We start from the raw sequence: 20,340 nt of genomic DNA on the forward strand, positions 1-20,340 counted from the left end.
ATACACACACACACACGGTTTTATTACTTAGTGAATAGTGAGGTTGAACCTTTGCGATTGACGTCAGAACATATTTTTCCCCTCCATTAAATCTTACCAGTTACATTTAAAGTGGTACACAGGTCCTACCTTAGACTGTGATTCAACTTTTGTTTCACCGGTAATGCTTCCCAGAGAGTAATGCTCTGGTTCATATTCCAGCAGCATGTACTGACTGACCGATGTCATTAGATTAATCATCTAATCTGCCATTATGTCATCTAGCTCTAATAATCCCTGCTTGTTATTATACAACGTTTCCTTCAGTATGGACCCGGGAGCGTGTCTGCCCCAGAGCTTCCTTTCAGTATGGCCCCAGAGCTTCCTTCAGTATGGCCCAGAGCTTCCCTTCAGCATGGCCCCAGAGCTTCCTTCAGTATGGCCCCAGAGCGCATGTCTGTGAGCCTTCAGTATGGCCCCAGAGCCTTCAGTATGGCGGCCCCAGAGCTTCCTTTTCAGTATGGCGGCCCCAGAGCTGCCTTCAGTATGGCGGCCCCAGAGCTGCCTTCAGTATGGCGTGCCCCAGAGCTGCCTCTCAGTATGGCGGCCCCAGAGCTTCCTTCAGTATGGCGGCCCAGAGCTTCCTTCAGTATGGCGGCCCCAGAGCTCTTCAGTATGGCGGCCCCAGAGCCTTCAGTATGGCGGCCCCAGAGCTTCCTTCAGTATGGCGTCCCAGAGCTTCCTTCAGTATGGCGGCCCCAGAGCTTTCTTCAGTATGGCGTCCCAGAGCTTCCTTCAGAATAATGCACCATTATTCTGACTGTGGGCCAGGTCAGACGGAGTCACCTGTGGCCCCGAGGGCCAGGTCAGACGGGGTCGTCTGTCAGACGGGGTGGGCCAGGTCAGACGGGGAGGGCCAGGTCGGACGGGGTCGTCTGTCAGACGGGGTGGGCCAGGTCAGACGGGGTCGTCTATCAGACGGGGTGGGCCAGGTCAGACGGGGTCGTCTGTCAGACGGGGTGGGCCAGGTCAGACGGGTGGGCCAGGTCAGGACGGGGTGGGCCAGGTCAGACGTGGGGCTGGGTCAGACTGGGTCGCCGTCAGACGGGTGGGCCAGGTCAGACGGGTCGTCTGTCAGATGGGTGGCCAGGTCAGACGGGGTCGCCTGTCAGACGGGGTGGGCCAGGTCAGACGGGTGGGCCAGGTCAGACGGGTGGGCCAGGTCAGACGGGGTCGCTGTCGGGACGGGGGTGGGCCAGGGTCAGGACGGGGCCGTCTGTCAGACGGGGTGGGCCAGGTCAGACGGGGTGGGCCAGGTCAGACGGGGTGGGCCAGGTCAGGACGGGGCCGTCTGTCAGACGGGGTGGGCTAGGTCAGACGGGGTGGGCCAGGTCAGACGGGGTGGGCCAGGTCAGACGGGGTGGGCCAGGTCAGACGGGGTGGGCCAGGTCAGACGGGGTGGGCCAGGTCAGACGGGGTGGGCCAGGTCAGACGGGGTCGCCTGTCAGACGGGGTGGGCCAGGCTTCAGACGGGGTGGGCCAGGTCAGACGGGGTCGCCTGTCAGACGGGTGGCCAGGTCAGACGGGGGGTCGTCTGTCAGACGGGGTGGGCCAGGTCAGACGGGTGGGGCCAGGTCGGACGGGGTCGTCTGTCAGACGGGGTGGGCCAGGTCAGACGGGGTGGGCCAGGTCAGACGGGGTGGGCCAGGTCAGACGGGGTCGCCTGTGCTAGATCCTCGTAGAGTTGTGTTGTCTTTCATTGTTCATGTCGTCCAGCTGCATGATATTTTCTAGTTAAACCTCGTAAGTCACTACATGTATCTGGAAACCAACAATGATAAATATTGTTGGTTTAAATGAAGTATTGACAGGGCTTGTCAGCTATTGGTCCAGGGCAGGTGATGACAATCTGACCTACTGCACCTAGCCTATATTGAGAATGAGGTACACCGTGATTGAAATTGATTTTGTTAATAAATTACTAATGAAATAAAGAAATGATTAATCGGAAAACCGATTTTGAGGACTGTTTTTAGAATAGTTCTGACTCATCTCTAGCTCTCTATCTGTTCTCTCATGAGTGTGATCTGAGGGTTGGATTTACCTCAAACAGATTACAGTTATATAATCATTATGAAAAAGAACATGCATGCATTACAGCTTCCAGGGCCTTAATACCCATTACTTAACATGGGTTTGTGAATGAGAGAGTGGGGGCAGGGCGGATCAAGGGTCGGGGCCAGGGGGGTCGGGGCAGGGCGGGTCTAGGGGTCGGGGCAGGGCAGATCTAGGGGTCGGGGCAGGGCAGATCAAGGGGTCGGGGGCAGGGCAGATCAAGGGGTCGGGGCCAGGGGGGGGTCAAGGGGTCGGGCCAGGGGGGGTCAAGGGGTCGGGGGCAGGGCAGATCAAGGGGTCGGGGCCAGGATGGGTCAAGGGTTCGGGGCAGGGGCGGGTCTAGGGGTCGGGGCCAGGGAGGGTCGGGGCAGGTCAAGAGGTCGGGGCCAGGGAGGGTCGGGGCAGGTCAAGGGGTCGGGGCCAGGGCGGGTCAAGGAGTCGGGGCCAGGGCGGGTCAAGCGGTCGGGGCCAGGGCAGGTCAAGGGGCCGGGGCGGGCCGGGGCCAGTGCGGGTCAAGTAGTCGTGGCCGGGGCGGGTCATGGGGTTGGGTCAAGGGGGCGGGTCAAGGGGGCGGGTCAAGCGGGCGGGTCAAGGGGCACATATGGCTGGTTGAAGCCTAATGCAGGGGTTTTATACTGCTGACACTCAAATGTCAGTGGGTTGGGAGGATAGCTGACTCAATACCCCATGAGGTCCGGAGTACCGCTGGTTTTCTGCTCTACCTGATTATAAAACATGTTTTGTCACACTACAGATAAGTGCAGTGTGTTGTTTCACAGGGTCAGCTATAGTATGGAACCCCTGGAGCAAATTAGGGTTCAGTGCCTTGCTCAAGGGCGCACAGGCAGATCTTTCACCTTGTCTGCTCGGGTATTCGGATTGATCTGTTGTACGAGACAGGACCTGGCAGAGACAGGAGGGGGGTTGATCTGTTGTACGAGACAGGACCTGGCAGAGACAGGAGGGGGGTTGATCTGTTGTACGAGACAGGACCTGGGAGAGACATGTTGATCTGTTGTACGAGACAGGACCTGGTATAGACATGTTGATCTGTTGTACGAGACAGGACCTGGGAGAGGCAGGAGGGGGTTGATCTGTTGTACGAGACAGGACCTGGGAGAGACATGTTGATCTGTTGTACGAGACAGGACCTGGGAGAGGCAGGAGGGGGTTGATCTGTTGTACGAGACAGGACCTGGGAGAGACAGGTTGATCTGTTGTACGAGACAGGACCTGGGAGAGGCAGGAGGGTGTTGATCTGTTGTACGAGACAGGACCTGGGAGAGACAGGTTGATCTGTTGTACGAGACAGGACCTGGGAGAGACATGTTGATCTGTTGTACGAGACAGGACCTGGGAGAGACAGGTTGATCTGTTGTACGAGACAGGACCTGGGAGAGACAGGAGGGGGGTTGATCTGTTGTACGAGACAGGAGCTGGCAGGGACAGGAGGGGGGTTGATCTGTTGTCCCAGGTTTAATTCAGTCCCAGATTAGAGGGGAATCACCCACCTGGTGTCCCAGGTCTAAATCACCCACCTGGTGTCCCAGGTCTAAATCAGTCCCAGATTAGAGGGGAATCACCTACCTGGTGTCCCAGGTCTAAATCACCCACCTGGTGTCCCAGGTCTAAATCAGTCCCAGATTAGAGGGGAATCACCCACCTGGTGTCCCAGGTCTAAATCAGTCCCCGATTAGAGGGGAAGAGTGACAACACTGGAACTGACTAAGAGGTCAAGAGTTTGAGGGATATTATTATTATTATAAAAGATTCTGTCTAACTTGACATTTGCACTAATTTAGGTTATTTTCATACTCATTTTCTTTAGGCTTTATTTATTTAGTAACTTGTTCAGGTTTACCGTTGGCAATAGTTTTTATAGTTTTGCTTTAAACAATCAGTGTATACTGTGGTTTTGTTTTAGATGTACTGGGTTGATCATTGCACTTTCACGAGGCGTACTGCATGGTCACGGCGGGAGGAGAAAGGCAGCTCATTAACTTCCAAGCGGTTAAAACCTTGACTTTGAAAAGGTGTGAAATCCACAGTTGTGCTATATATATATATATATATCTGTGTATATAGTATGCTATACTAGTCCCTATATATATATATATATTCATTGTTTATGTCATAGCTAATTTGTAAACTATAATGTGCTATATATATATATATATCTGTGTATATAGTATGCTATACTAGTCCCTATATATATATATATTCATTGTTTATGTCATAGCTAATTTGTAAACTATAATGTGCTATATATATATATATATCTGTGTATATAGTATGCTATACTAGTCCCTATATATATATATTCATTGTTTATGTCATAGCTAATTTGTAAACTATAATGTGCTATATATATATATATATCTGTGTATATAGTATGCTATACTAGTCCCTATATATATATATATTCATTGTTTATGTCATAGTTGTGCTATATATATATATATATATTCATTGTTTATGTCATAGCTAATTTGTAAACTATAATGTGCTATATATATATATATATATCTGTGTATATAGTATGCTATACTAGTCCCTATATATATATATATATATATTCATTGTTTATGTCATAGTTGTGCTATATATATATATATATTCATTGTTTATGTCATAGTTGTGCTATATATATATATATATATTCATTGTTTATGTCATAGCTAATTTGTAAACTATAATGTGCTATATATATATATATATATATATATATCTGTGTATATAGTATGCTATACTAGTCCCTATATATATATATATTCATTGTTTATGTCATAGCTAATTTGTAAACTATAATGTGCTATATATATATATATATCTGTGTATATAGTATGCTATACTAGTCCCTATATATATATATATATATATATATATATATATATATATATATATATATATATATATATATATATATATATATATATATATTCATTGTTTATGTCATAGTTGTGCTATATATATATATATATATATATTCATTGTTTATGTCATAGTTGTGCTATATATATATATTCATTGTTTATGTCATAGCTAATTTGTAAACTATAAACATTGATACATTATGAGCTCAAAAAATCTGCAAACAAAATGTAAAGTTAATCTTGATTCATAAGTGTGTGATGGTGATTTCAGAACCAAAGTGGCTCAGGTCGCATACATAGTACACCATAGACATGCATGACGCACACCACACACACACACACACACACACACACACACACACACACACACACACACACACACACACACACACACACACACACACACACACACACACACACACACAGAGGCAGAGGCAGAGGCAGAGGCAGAGGCAGAGGCAGAGGCAGAGGCAGAGGCAGAGGCAGAGGCAGAGGCAGCTTAGAGATCCAGCCAGATGGATAGAATTTTCTTTCTGGCAACAAAAATGGATGATTGTCATATTTTTTTTCAAGCCATTACTGAGTAATGTAACAAATCAAACCTTAAACCTCGTAAGCTATTCATTTAGACCCCAGCATTTGGTTAAAACAGGCGTTTGTTTGCTGAAATGTGTGTCGTTGCCCGGCCATTTAAAGGGGCATTCTGCTATTTGAGACTCTGTGTTTAATTGACGTTTTACGGTATGCTAAACCATCCTTTGTGACATCGTGATTCACCATCGACGATAGATGATGCCATCGTAAAATCGCCCAACCCCTGATACTACTACATGTACGTAGACCTAAAGATGCTTCCTGTCTCCTCTCTGCTAGCTGTACGTAGACCTAAAGATGCTCCCTGTCTCCTCCCTGCTAGCTGTACGTAGACCTAAAGATGCTCCCCGTCTCCTCTCTGCTAGCTGTACGTAGACCTAAAGATGCTCCCCGTCGACGCTCTGCTAGCTGTACGTAGACCTAAAGATGCTCCCCGTCTCCTCTCTGCTAGCTGTACGTAGACCTAAAGATGCTCCCCGTCTCCTCTCTGCTAGCTGTACGTAGACCTAAAGATGCTCCCCGTCTCCTCTCTGCTAGCTGTACGTAGACCTAAAGATGCTCCCCGTCTCCTCCCTGCTAGCTGTACGTAGACCTAAAGATGCTCCCCGTCTCCTCTCTGCTAGCTGTACGTAGACCTAAAGATGCTCCCTGTCGACGCTCTGCTAGCTGTACGTAGACCTAAAGATGCTCCCTGTCTCCTCTCTGCTAGCTGTACGTAGACCTAAAGATGCTCCCTGCCTAGTCTCTGCTAGCTGTACGTAGACCTAAAGATGCTCCCTGTCTCCTCTCTGCTAGCTGTACGTAGACCTAAAGATGCTCCCCGTCTCCTCTCTGCTAGCTGTACGTAGACCTAAAGATGCTCCCTGTCGACGCTCTGCTAGCTGTACGTAGACCTAAAGATGCTCCCTGTCTCCTCTCTGCTAGCTGTACGTAGACCTAAAGATGCTCCCTGCCTAGTCTCTGCTAGCTGTACGTAGACCTAAAGATGCTCCCTGTCTCCTCTCTGCTAGCTGTACGTAGACCTAAAGATGCTCCCTGTCTCCTCCCTGCTAGCTCTACGTAGACCTAAAGATGCTCTCTGCTAGCTGTACGTAGACTTAAAGATGCTCTCTGCTAGCTGTACGTAGACCTAAAGATGCTCTCTGCTAGCTGTACGTAGACCTAAAGATGCTCCCTGTCTCCTCTCTGCTAGCTCTACGTAGACCTAAAGATCCTCCCTGTCTCCTCTCTGCTAGCTGTACGTAGACCTAAAGATGCTCCCCGTCTCCTCTCTGCTAGCTGTACGTAGACCTAAAGATGCTCCCCGTCTCCTCTCTGCTAGCTGTACGTTGACCTAAAGATGCTCTCTGCTAGCTGTACGTAGACCTAAAGATGCTCTCTGCTAGCTGTACGTAGACCTAAAGATGCTCTCTGCTAGCTGTACGTAGACCTAAAGATGCTCTCTGCTAGCTGTACGTAGACCTAAAGATGCTCCCTGTCTCCTCTCTGCTAGCTGTACGTAGATCTAAAGATGCTCTCTGCTAGCTGTACGTAGACCTAAAGATGCTCCCTGTCTCCTCTCTGCTAGCTGTACGTAGACCTAAAGATGCTCTCTGCTAGCTGTACGTAGACCTAAAGATGCTCCCTGTCTCCTCTCTGCTAGCTGTACGTAGACCTAAAGATGCTCCCTGTCTCCTCTCTGCTAGCTGTACGTAGACCTAAAGATGCTCTCTGCTAGCTGTACGTAGATCTAAAGATGCTCCCTGTCTCTTCTCTGCTAGCTGTACGTAGATCTAAAGATGCTCCCCGTCTCCTCTCTGCTAGCTGTACGTTGACCTAAAGATGCTCCCCGTCTCCTCTCTGCTAGCTGTTCAGAACATCCTGTGTGGTTAAACTTATCCTGTAAACCCTCATGTTGTTTTTCTCATTTCCAGGAGCCCATCAAGTCCCGGGCCCCACAGCTCCACCTGGAGTACAGGTTCTATAAACAGCTGGGGAGTTCAGGTCAGTGAGTTATGACAATAGAAGGTTGTAAGAATATGGTATTGTAAATGACACTATTCCCTATATAGTGGTACTACTATAGACCAGAGCCCTATTCCCTATATAGTGGTACTACTATAGACCAGAGCCCTATTCCCTATATAGTGCACTACTATAGACCAGAGCCCTATTCCCTATATAGTGCACTACTATAGACCAGAGCCCTATTCCCTATATAGTGGTACTACTATAGACCAGAGCCCTATTCCCTATGTAGTGGTACTACTATAGACCAGAGCCCTATTCCCTATATAGTGGTACTACTATAGACCAGAGCCCTATTCCCTATATAGTGGTACTACTATAGACCAGAGCCCTATTCCCTATGTAGTGGTACTACTATAGACCAGAGCCCTATTCCCTATATAGTGGTACTACTATAGATCAGAGCCCTATTCCCTATATAGTGCACTACTATAGACCAGAGCCCTATTCCCTATGTAGTGCACTACTATAGACCAGGCCCTATTCCCTATATAGTGCACTACTATAGACCAGAGCCCTATTCCCTATATAGTGGTACTACTATAGACCAGAGCCCTATTCCCTATATAGTGGTACTACTATAGACCAGAGCCCTATTCCCTATATAGTGCACTACTATAGACCAGAGCCCTATTCCCTATATAGTACACTACTATAGACCAGAGCCCTATTCCCTATATAGTGGTACTACTATAGACCAGAGCCCTATTCCTTATGTAGTGCACTACTTTAGTCCAAGACTTATTGGGTGAGATTTGGGACACATCAATAGATGGTCTTGTTGTTTTCCTCGGGTTGACATGACAGATGGAACTTCTTTAAATGTTTTTGTATTTAACCAGGTCGGCCAGTTGAGACATCATTTACAACTAACCAAGATAAACCAAAGCAGTGCAACAAAAATAACAGAGTTACACATAAACAACCGTAAAGTCAATAACACAATAGTAAAGTCTGTGTGTGCAAATGAGGTAAGAGCAGGGAGGTAAGGCAATAAATAGGCCATTGTGGCAAAATAATTACAATATACCAATTAAACACTGGAGTGATAGATGTGCAGATGATGATGTGCAAGTAGAGAAACTGGGGTGCAAAGGAGCAAGAAGATAAATAACAATATGGGGATGAGGTAGTTGGGTGTGCTATTTGTTGGCTTTGGGGGTGACCAGTGAAATATACCCGCTGGAGCGCGTGCTACAGGTGGGTGTTGCTATGGTGACCAGTGAGTTGAGATAAGGCGGGCTTACCTAGCAAAGACTTGTAGATGACCTGGAGCCAGTGAGTTTGGCGAAGAGTATGAAGCGAGGACCAGCCAACGAGAACGTACAGGTCACAGTGGAGGGTAGTATATGGGGCTTTGGTGACAAAAAAGATGGCACTGTGATAGACTGCATCCAGTTTGTTGAGTAGAGTGTTGGAGGCTATTTTGTAAATGACATCGGCGAGGATCTGCAGGATAGTCAGTTTTACGAGGGTATGTTTGGCAGCATGAGTGAAGGATGCTTTGTTGCGAAATAGGAAGCCGATTCTAGATTTAATTGTGGATTGGAGATACTTAATGTGAGTCTGAAAGGAGAGTTTAAATTCTAACCAGACACCTAGGTATTTGTAGTTGTCCACATATTCTATGTCAAGAACGATCCAGAGTAGTGATGCTAGTCGGGCGGGCTGTTGCGGGCAGCAATCGGTTGAAAAGCAAGCACTTCGTTTTACTAGCATATAAAAGCAGGAAGGAGTGTTGTATGGCATTGAAGCTCGTCTGGAGGTTAGTTAACACAGTGTCCAAAGAAGGGCCAGAAGTATACAAAATGGTGTCATCTGTGTAGAGATGGATCAGAGAATCACCAGCAGGGATAGACTGTATATAGACTGTATTTCTATCATCATAATGAACCAGGCTGGCTGGATCAGCCCAGGAACACCAGCCCTTTAGTCCTGTATTGTAAAAGGAATAGGTGTCTGACTGGCTGTTAGAGCTGCAGTCTGAAGGTGGTCTGACTGGCTGTTAGAGCTGCAGTCTGAAGGTGGTCTGACTGGCTGTTAGAGCTGCAGTCTGGAGGTGGTCTGACTGGCTGTTAGAGCTGCAGTCTGAAGGTGGTCTGACTGACTGTTAGACTTGCAGTCTGAAGGTGGTCTCACTGTTAGAGCTGCAGTCTAAAGGTGGTCTGACTGACTGTTAGAGCTGCAGTCTGAAGGTGGTCTGACTGACTGTTAGAGCTGCAGTCTGAAGGTGGTCTGACTGACTGTTAGAGCTGCAGTCTAAAGGTGGTCTGACTGTTAGAGCTGCAGTCTGAAGGTGGTCTGACTGACTGTTAGAGCTGCAGTCTAAAGGGGGTCTGACTGGCTGTTAGAGCTGCAGTCTGAAGGTGGTCTCACTGTTAGAGCTGCAGTCTAAAGGTGGTCTGACTGACTGTTAGAGCTGCAGTCTGAAGGTGGTCTGACTGACTGTTAGAGCTGCAGTCTGAAGGTGGTCTGACTGACTGTTAGAGCTGCAGTCTGAAGGTGGTCTGACTGACTGTTAGAGCTGCAGTCTGAAGGTGGTCTGACTGTTAGAGCTGCAGTCTGAAGGTGGTCTGACTGACTGTTAGAGCTGCAGTCTGAACGTGGTCTGACTGACTGTTAGAGCTGCAGTCTGAAGGTGGTCTGACTGACTGTTAGAGCTGCAGTCTAAAGGTGGTCTGGCTGTTAGAGCTGCAGTCTGAAGGTGGACTGACTGACTGTTAGAGCTGCAGTCTAAAGGTGGTCTGACTGTTAGAGCTGCAGTCTGAAGGTGGTCTGACTGGCTGTTAGAGCTGCAGTCTAAAGGTGGTCTGACTGGCTGTTAGAGCTGCAGTCTGAAGGTGGTCTGACTGTTAGAGCTGCAGTCTAAAGGTGGTCTGACTGGCTGTTAGAGCTGCAGTCTGAAGGTGGTCTGACTGTTAGAGCTGCAGTCTAAAGGTGGTCTGACTGGCTGTTAGAGCTGCAGTCTGAAGGTGGTCTGACTGGCTGTTAGAGCTGCAGTCTGAAGGTGGTCTGACTGACTGTTAGAGCTGCAGTCTGAAGGTGGTCTGACTGACTGTTAGAGCTGCAGTCTGAAGGTGGTCTGACTGTTAGAGCTGCAGTCTGAAGGTGGTCTGACTGACTGTTAGAGCTGCAGTCTGAAGGTGGTCTGACTGTTAGAGCTGCAGTCTGAAGGTGGTCTGACTGGCTGTTAGAGCTGCAGTCTGAAGGTGGACTGACTGTTAGAGCTGCAGCCTGAAGGTGGTCTGACTGGCTGTTAGAGCTGCAGTCTAAAGCTGGTCTGACTGACTGTTAGAGCTGCAGTCTGAAGGTGGTCTGACTGGCTGTTAGAGCTGCAGTCTGAAGGTGGTCTGACTGACTGTTAGAGCTGCAGTCTAAAGGTGGTCTGACTGTTAGAGCTGCAGTCTGAAGGTGGTCTGACTGGCTGTTAGAGCTGCAGTCTGAAGGTGGTCTGACTGACTGTTAGAGCTGCAGTCTAAAGGTGGTCTGACTGGCTGTTAGAGCTGCAGTCTGAAGGTGGACTGACTGTTAGAGCTGCAGCCTGAAGGTGGTCTGACTGGCTGTTAGAGCTGCAGTCTAAAGCTGGTCTGACTGACTGTTAGAGCTGCAGTCTAAAGGCGGTCTGACTGGCTGTTAGAGCTGCAGTCTGAAGGTGGTCTGACTGTCTGGCTGTTAGAGCTGCAGTCTGGAGGTGGTCTGGCTGTTAGAGCTGCAGTCTGGAGGTGGTCTCACTGTTAGAGCTGCAGTCTGAATGTGATCTTTCTGATGTATAGCTCCAGGTTATTTTAGTTTCACTGCTACAGTTGTAGATCCTCATTCTTTCCACTGAAACTGTTGGTCCAGTTCTTACCCATTCTGGTGACTAAACGGTGTTTGAAATATGTATTTGTGTGTGTGTCCCTTTGCCTTGTTACTGATGTTGTCCCAGATAAAGGTCTTTTCACCTGGTGTAAGAACGGACTCCTAACTCAGCAAAAAAACGAAACGTCCTCTCACTGTCAACTGCGTTTTTCAGCAAACTTAACATGTGTAAATATTTGTATGAACATAAGATTCAACAACTGAGACATAAACTGAACAAGTTCCACCGACATGTGACTTAACAGAAATGGGGGTCAAAATCAAAAGTAACAGTCAGTATCTGGTGTGGCCACCAGCTGCATTACGTACTGCAGTGCATCTCCTCCTCATGGACTACACCAGATTTGCCAGTTCTTGCTGTGAGATGTTACCCCACTCTTCCACCAAGGCACCTGCTAGTTCCCGGACATTTCTGGGGGGGAATGGCCCTATCCCTCACCCTCCGATCCAACAGGTCGCGGCCGTACTCAATGGGATTGAGATCCGGGCTCTTCGCTGGCCATGGCAGAACACTGACATTCTTGTCTTGCAGGAAATCACGCACAGAACGAGCAGTATTGCTGGTGGCATTGTCATGCTGGAGGGTCATGTCAGGATGAGCCTGCAGGAAGGGTACCACATGAGGAAGGAGGATGTCTTCCCTGTAACGCACATGACAACAAGCTCAGTCCGATGATGCTGTGACACACCGCCCCAGACCATGACAGACCCCCCACCTCCAAATCGATCCCACTCCAGATCCCACTCCAAATCGATCCCACTCCAGATCCCACTCCAAATCGATCCCACTCCAGATCCCACTCCAAATCGATCCCACTCCAGATCCCACTCCAAATCGATCCCACTCCAGATCCACCTCCAAATCGATCCCACTCCAGAGTACAGGCCTCGGTGTAACGCTCATTCCTTCGACTTTAAACGCGAATCCGAACATCACCCCTGGTGAGACAAAACCGCGACTCGTCAGTGAAGAGCACTTTTTGACAGTCCTGTCTGGTCCAGCGACGGTGGGTTTGTGTCCATAGGCAACATTGTTGTCGTTGATGTCTGGTGAGGACCTGCCTTACAACAGGCCTACAAGCCCTCAGTCCAGCATCTCTCAGCCTATTGCGGACAGTCTGAGCACTGATGGAGGGATTGTGCGTTCCTTGTGTATCTCAGGCAGTTGTTGTTGCCAGCCTGTACCTGTCCCGCAGGTGTGATGTTCAGATATACTGATCCTGTGCAGGTGTTGTTACACGTGGTCTGCCACTGCGAGGATGATCAGCTGTTTGTCCCGTCTCCCTGTAGTGCTGTCTTCGGCGTCTCACAGTACGGACATTGCAATTTATTGCCCTAGCCACATCTGCAGTCCTCATGCCTCCTAGCAGCATGCCTAAGGCACATTTACGCAGATGAGCAGGGACCCTGGGCATTTTTCTTTTGGTGTTTTTCAGAGTCGGTATAAAGGCCCCTTTAGTGTCCTAAGTTTTCATAACTGTGACCTTAATTGCCTACCGTCTGTAAGCTGTGTCTTAACGACGGTTCATTAGTTGTTTATGGTTCATTGACCAAGCATTGGGGAACTAGTGTTTAAACCCTTTACAATGAAGATCTGTGAAGTTATTTGAATTTTTACGAATTATCTTTGAAAGACAGGGTCCTAAATTTTTTTTTAAATTCTTTTAAATTTTAGCTGGTTCTTCACCTGCTGAAGAAATTGTTGTTATTTTGTCCCCAAAATATTTTTTCTTAACAACCTAACCCGACCATCTTGTTTTCTTTAAATCAGTTCAGTTTTACTCACCGTCTGTGTCTCTCCCCATCTCCAGAGGGCGTCCCCCAAGTATTCTACTTCGGGCCCTGTGGGAAGTATAATGCCATGGTTCTGGAGCTGCTGGGACCCAGTCTGGAAGACCTGTTTGATTTGTGTGACAGAACCTTCTCCCTCAAGACCGTCCTCATGATCGCCATTCAGCTGGTAGGAACACTCTCACGTTCTCTCTCTCTCTCTCGTCCTCACTCTCTCGTCCTCACTCTCTCGTCCTCTCTCTCTCGTCCTCTCTCTCTCGTCCTCTCTCTCTCGTCCTCTCTCTCTCGTCCTCTCTCTCTCGTCCTCTCTCTCTCGTCCTCTCTCTCTCGTCCTCTCTCTCTCGTCCTCTCTCTCTCGTCCTCTCTCTCTCGTCCTCTCTCTCTCGTCCTCTCTCTCTCGTCCTCTCTCTCGTCCTCTCTCTCTCGTCCTCTCTCTCTCGTCCTCTCTCTCTCGTCCTCTCTCTCTCTCTCTCTCTCTCTCTCTCTCTCTCTCTCTCTCTCTCTCTCTCTCTCTCTCTCTCTCTCTCTCTCTCTCTCTCTCTCTCTCTCTCTCTCTCTCTCTCTCTCGTCCTCTCTCTCTCGTCCTCTCTCTCTCGTCCTCTCTCTCTCGTCCTCTCTCTCTTTCGTCCTCTCTCTCTCGTCCTCTCTCTCTCGTCCTCTCTCTCTCTCTTTCTCTCTTTCTCTCTCTCTCTCTCTTTCTCTCTCTCTCTCTTTCTCTCTCTCTCTCTCTCTCTCTCTTCTTAGGGCTGAGATCCCATTAACGGGATCGATATGACAACAGCCAGTGAAAGTGCAGGGTGCCAAATTCAAAACAACAGAAATGTCATAATTAAAATTTCTCAAACATACAAGTATCTTATACCATTTTAAAGGTAATCTTGTTGGTCAACCCACCACCGTGTCCGATTTCAAATAGGCTTTACAGCGAAAGCACCACAAACGATTATGTTAGGTCAGAGCCAAGTCACAGAAAAACACAGCCATTTTTCTTCATCAGAATCCAGTTCCACAATAAATGTTTGATTTGTCCGATAATGTCCATCATTTATGTCCAAATAGCTACTTTTGTTTGGTAAACAAATCAAAACTCACGAAGCGCGTTCACTAGTTGCAGACAATGTCAAAAAGTTCCGTTACAGTCCGTAGAAACATGTCAAACGAAGTATAGAATCAATCTTTAGGATGTTTTTAACATAAATCTTCAATAATGTTCCAACCGGAGAATTCCTTTGTCTTGAGAAAAGCAAATGGAACGGGAGCTACCTCTCATGTGAATGCACGTGACCAGCTCGTGGCTGCTGGCAGACCTCTGACTCATTCCCCTCTCATTCAGCCCCCCTTCACAGTAGAAGCCTCAAACAAGTTTATAAAGACGGTCGACAGCTAGTGGAAACCTTAGGAAGTGCAAAATGACCAATTATCCCACTGTATCTTCAATAGGGGCTGAGTTGAAAATCGACCAACCTCAGATTTCCTACTTCCTGGTTGGATTTTTTTCTCAGGTTTTCACCTGCCATATGAGTTCTGTTATACTCACAGACATCATTCAAACAGTTTTAGAAACTTCAGAGTGTTTTCTATCCAACTATACTAATAATATGCATATATTCGCAACTGGGACTGAGGAGCAGGCAGTTTACTCTGGGCATCCAAGCTACTCATCCAGCTACTCAATACTGCCCCCAGCCATAAGAAGTTACATTGCAGAGTTATGTGCGTCCTTTCAAGCCCACCCTTCTCATTAACCCGTGGTGAGTTATTCACAATTTTGATGAACAAGTAAGGTTTTATATGTAAGATGGTTAAATAAAGAGCAAAATTATTGATTATTATATTTTGTGGTCTGGTCCTACAAGAGCTCTTTGTCACTTCCCACTATCCAAAAGTTTTGTGACAAACTCACTCATTCTTATGTTTAATAAATGTATCGTATAGTGTGTGTGGCAGGCTTACAATGATGGCAAAAAACAACATTTGAGAGTGCGCTGACCCTGGTGCTAGAGGGAGAAGGCTGGCCCTGGTGCTAGAGGGAGAAGGCTGACCCTGGTGCTAGAGGGAGAAGGCTGACCCTGGTGCTAGAGGGAGAAGGCTGACCCTGGTGCTAGAGGGAGAAGGCTGACCCTGGTGCTAGAGGGAGAAGGCTGACCCTGGTGCTAGAGGGAGAAGGCTGACCCTGGTGCTAGAGGGAGAAGGCTGACCCTGGTGCTAGAGGGAGAAGGCTGACCCTGGTGCTAGAGGGAGAAGGCTGACCCTGGTGCTAGAGGGAGAAGGCTGACCCTGGTGCTAGAGGGAGAAGGCTGACCCTGGTGCTAGAGGGAGAAGGCTGACCCTGGTGCTAGAGGGAGAAGGCTGACCCTGGTGCTAGAGGGAGAAGGCTGACCCTGGTGCTAGAGGGAGAAGGCTGACCCTGGTGCTAGAGGGAGAAGGCTGACCCTGGTGCTAGAGGGAGAAGGCTGACCCTGGTGCTAGAGGGAGAAGGCTGACCCTGGTGCTAGAGGGAGAAGGCTGACCCTGGTGCTAGAGGGAGAAGGCTGACCCTGGTGCTAGAGGGAGAAGGCTGACCCTGGTGCTAGAGGGAGAAGGCTGACCCTGGTGCTAGAGGGAGAAGGCTGACCCTGGTGCTAGAGGGAGAAGGCTGACCCTGGTGCTAGAGGGAGAAGGCTGACCCTGGTGCTAGAGGGAGAAGGCTGACCCTGGTGCTAGAGGGAGAAGGCTGACCCTGGTGCTAGAGGGAGAAGGCTGACCCTGGTGCTGGACCCTGGAGAACGCTGTGGCCGGCTGTCTTGTGGGTTATTCTGTCACGCGCCACCCCCCTCAACCTTTCCTCCAGCAGTCTGATCCTCTCCTCCAACCCCCTCACCCTGGCCATCCCCCTCACCCTCTCCTCTAGCAGTCTGATCCTCTCCTCCATCCCCCTCACCCTGTCTATCCCCCTCACCCTCTCCTCTAGCAGTCTGATCCTCTCCTCCATCCCCCTCACCCTGTCCTCTAGCAGTCTGATCCTCTCCTCCATCCCCCTCACCCTGTCCACCCCCCCACCCTCTCCTCCAGCAGTCTGATCATCTCCTCCATCCCCCTCACCCTGTCCATCCCCCCTCACCCTCTCCATCCCCCCCACCCTCTCCTCTAGCAGTCTGATCCGCTCCTCCATCCCCCTCACCCTGTCTATCCCCCTCACCCTCTCCTCTAGCAGTCTGATCCTCTCCTCCATCCCCCTCACCCTGTCCTCTAGCAGTCTGATCCTCTCCTCCATCCCCCTCACCCTGTCCATCCCCTCACCCTCTCCTCTAGCAGTCTGATCCTCTCCTCTAGCAGTCTGACCCTGTCCTCTAGCAGTCTGATCCTCTCCTCTAGCAGTCTGATCCTCTCCTCCATCCCCCCTCACCCTGTCCACCCCCCACCCTCTCCTCCAGCAGTCTGATCATCTCCTCCATCCCCCTCACCCTGTCCATCCCCCTCACCCTCTCCTCTAGCAGTCTGATCCTCTCCTCCATCCCCCTCACCCTGTCCTCTAGTAGTCTGATCCTCTCCTCCATCCCCCTCACCCTGTCCATCCCCCTCACCCTCTCCTCTAGCAGTCTGATCCTCTCCTCTAGCAGTCTGACCCTGTCCTCTAGCAGTCTGATCCTCTCCTCTAGCAGTCTGATCCTCTCCTCCATCCCCCTCACCCTGTCCACCCCCTCCACCCTGTCCTCTAGCAGTCTGATCCTCTCCTCCATCCCCCTCACCCTGTCCATCCCCCTCACCCTGTCCACCCCCCTCACCCTGTCCTCTAGCAGTCTGATCCTCTCCTCCATCCCCCTCACCCTGTCCTCTAGCAGTCTGATCCTCTCCTCCATCCCCCTCACCCTGTCCTCTAGCAGTCTGATCCTCTCCTCCATCCCCCTCACCCTGTCCATCCCCCTCACCCTGTCCATCCCCCTCACCCTGTCCACCCCCCACCCTCTCCTCTAGCAGTCTGACCCTCTCCTCTAGCAGTCTGACCCTCTCCTCTAGCAGTCTGACCCTCTCCTCTAGCAGTCTGACCCTCTCCTCTAGCAGTCTGACCCTCTCCTCTAGCAGTCTGACCCTCTCCTCTAGCAGTCTGACCCTCTCCTCTAGCAGTCTGACCCTCTCCTCTAGCAGTCTGACCCTCTCCTCTAGCAGTCTGACCCTCTACTGCTTTGTTCTGCTCCTTCTCCAGTTGATGTTGTCTCACCACAGACATGTCTCTCTCCACCTCCGGCTCTCCGGGTCTGGTTGAGGGGGTGTTGTTGTCCGGGTCTGGTTGAGGGGTGTTGTTGTCCGGGTCTGGTTGAGGGGGTGGTTGAGGGGGTGTTGTTGTCTGGGTCTGGTTGAGGGGTGTTGTTGTCTGGGTCTGGTTGAGGGGGTGTTGTTGTCCGGGTCTGGTTGAGGGGGTGTTGTTGTCCGGGTCTGGTTGAGGGGGTGTTGTTGTCCGGGTCTGGTTGAGGGGTGTTGTTGTCCGGGTCTGGTTGAGGGGGTGTTGTTGTCCGGGTCTGGTTGAGGGGGTGTTGTTGTCCGGGTCTGGTTGAGGGGTGTTGTTGTCCGGGTCTGGTTGAGGGGGTGTTGTTGTCCGGGTCTGGTTGAGGGGGTGTTGTTGTCCGGGTCTGGTTGAGGGGTGTTGTTGTCCGGGTCTGGTTGAGGGGGTGGTTGAGGTGTGTTGTTGTCCGGGTCTGGTTGAGGGGTGTTGTTGTCCGGGTCTGGTTGGGGGGGGGGGTGTTGTTGTCCGGGTCTGGTTGGGGGGGTGTTGTTGTCCGGGTCTGGTTGGGGGGGGGGGGTGTTGTTGTCCGGGTCTGGTTGAGGGGGTGGTTGAGGGGGTGTTGTTGTCCGGGTCTGGTTGGGGGTGTTGTTGTCTGGGTCTGGTTGGGGGGTGTTGTTGTCCGGGTCTGGTTGGGGGGGGTGTTGTTGTCCGGGTCTGGTTGAGGGGTGTTGTTGTCCGGGTCTGGTTGAGGGGTGTTGTTTTCCGGGTCTGGTTGAGGGGGTGTTGTTGTCCGGGTCTGGTTGGGGGGGTGTTGTTGTCCGGGTCTGGTTGGGGGGGTGTTGTTGTCCGGGTCTGGTTAATATAGCACTGTACCAGGGGATGGTCTGGTTAATATAGCACTGTGCCAGGGGATGGTCTGGTTAATATAGCACTGTGCCAGGGGATGGTCTGGTTAATATAGCACTGTGCCAGGGGATGGTCTGGTTAATATAGCACTGTGCCAGGGATGGTCTGGTTAATATAGCACTGTACCAGGGGATGGTCTGGTTAATATAGCACTGTGCCAGGGGATGGTCTGGTTAATATAGCACTGTGCCAGGGGATGGTCTGGTTAATATAGCACTGTGCCAGGGGATGGTCTGGTTAATATAGCACTGTGCCAGGGGATGGTCTGGTTAATATAGCACTGTGCCAGGGGATGGTCTGGTTAATATAGCACTGTGCCAGGGGATGGTCTGGTTAATATAGCACTGTGCCAGGGGATGGTCTGGTTAATATAGCACTGTGCCAGGGGATGGTCTGGTTAATATAGCACTGTACCAGGGGATGGTCTGGTTAATGTAACACTGTGTCAGGGGATGGTCTGTGTGGAAGATTAAGTTGCTTCTGTTCTTATTTTTATAACAGTCAGCAAGAAGTGTCAGTTAATTTTCCCAAAAGCACTTTCTTTTTGTCCTCTTCGTGCCTCATCATTTTTTACACCCAGAGGGTACTGTGTTGTATTGACCTCTGGACTACTGTAGGGGGCTTTGAGTCTCTCCTGCTGTTGTTGGGCTCAAGGGCTTTGACACCTCTCACTTCACACCTCCATGCTAACTGAAGATGTATCTGTTCTGGGAATCCTTAACTTAGCATTCAGTCCTTTTATAAAGTAAAACAGTGGCCCTTCTGTAGCTCAGTTGGTAGAGCATGGCGCTTGGCGCTTGTAACGCCAGGGTAGTGGGTTCGATCCCCGGGACCACCCATACGTAGAATGTATGCATACATGACTGTAAGTCGCTTTGGATAAAAGCGTCTGCTAAATGGCATATATTATTATTATTATTATTATAAACAAATTGCTGTAATATATTATTCTTCTTCTCTTTTAAAAAGCTTATCTCTCACTTTATCTCTATCACCCGGTCTGTCTCGTCTTCCTCCTTCCTCTCATCCCTCTCCTGCCTCCCTCCCCCAGATCACGCGGATGGAGTTCGTCCACACCAGGAGTCTGATCTACCGGGACGTGAAGCCAGAGAACTTCCTGGTTGGCCGGCCCGGCAGCAAGCGGCAGCACACCATCCACATCATCGACTTCGGCCTGGCCAAAGAGTACATCGACCCTGAGACCAAGAAACACATCCCTTACAGGGAGCACAAGAGCCTGACGGGCACTGCACGTTACATGAGCGTCAATACTCACCTGGGCAAAGGTAAACAGCCTGACAGGCACCACACCCTACATGAGCGTCAATACTCACCTGACGGGCACCACACCCTACATGAGCATCAATACTCACCTGGGCAGAGCATCAATACTCACCTGACGGGCACCACACCCTACATGAGCATCAATACTCACCTGGGCAGAGCATCAATACTCACCTGACGGGCACCACACCCTACATGAGCATCAATACTCACCTTGACTTTTTCCACATTTTGTTGTGTTATATTGAAAATGGATTACATTTATATATTTTTTGTCATTTGCCTACACACAATACCACCATGTCAAAGTGGAGGGCCGGCAGGGATGTCCTTGTCCCATCGTTAGCGACTCCTGTGGCGGGCTGACCGCTGACAACGGTCAGGTGTACGGTCTTTCCCTCCGACACATTGGTGCGGCTGGCTTCCGGGTTAAGTAGGCGTCGTGTCAAGAAGCAGTGAGGCTGGCTTCCGGGTTAAGTAGGCGTCGTGTCAAGAAGCAGTGCGGCTGGCTTCCGGGTTAAGTAGGCGTTGTGTCAAGAAGCAGTGCGGCTGGCTTCCGGGTTAAGTAGGCGTCGTGTCAAGAAGCAGTGCGTCTGGCTTCCGGGTTAAGTAGGCGTCGTGTCAAGAAGCAGTGCGGCTTGGTTGGGGTTGTGTTTCGGAGGACGCACGGCCCTCGACCTTCGCCTCTCCCGAGTCCGTATTGGAGTTGCAGCGATGAGAGCAGACTAA

At 49.9% G+C, this 20,340-nt stretch overlaps 1 protein-coding gene across 1 annotated transcript; it reads left to right on the forward strand.

Annotated features, from left to right (window-relative positions):
- Positions 1–2,403: 2,403 nt before the first annotated feature.
- Positions 2,404–19,789, forward strand: LOC124028891 (casein kinase I-like). The gene is made up of 4 exons (XM_046340801.1): positions 2,404–2,668; positions 7,377–7,544; positions 13,241–13,389; positions 19,379–19,789. Exons 1-4 carry the CDS (start codon positions 2,404–2,406, stop codon positions 19,787–19,789), a joined length of 993 nt encoding a protein of 330 aa, XP_046196757.1.
- The last annotated feature ends 551 nt before the right edge of the window (positions 19,790–20,340 follow it).

This window comes from Oncorhynchus gorbuscha, unplaced genomic scaffold (assembly GCF_021184085.1).
Source record: "Oncorhynchus gorbuscha isolate QuinsamMale2020 ecotype Even-year unplaced genomic scaffold, OgorEven_v1.0 Un_scaffold_4959, whole genome shotgun sequence".
NCBI classification, from domain to species: domain Eukaryota; kingdom Metazoa; phylum Chordata; class Actinopteri; order Salmoniformes; family Salmonidae; genus Oncorhynchus; species Oncorhynchus gorbuscha.

What these genes read in the sequence shown, in the direction of transcription:
- LOC124028891 (XM_046340801.1), top strand. Translation starts at nt 2,404, where the DNA reads ATGGGTCAAGGGTTCGGGGCAGGGGCGGGTCTAGGGGTCGGGGCCAGG. An exon ending in TAAACAGCTGGGGAGTTCAG is followed by an intron (nt 7,545 to 13,240) that starts GTCAGTGAGTTA and finishes CCCCATCTCCAG; the next exon opens with AGGGCGTCCCCCAAGTATTC. An exon ending in TCATGATCGCCATTCAGCTG is followed by an intron (nt 13,390 to 19,378) that starts GTAGGAACACTC and finishes TCCCTCCCCCAG; the next exon opens with ATCACGCGGATGGAGTTCGT.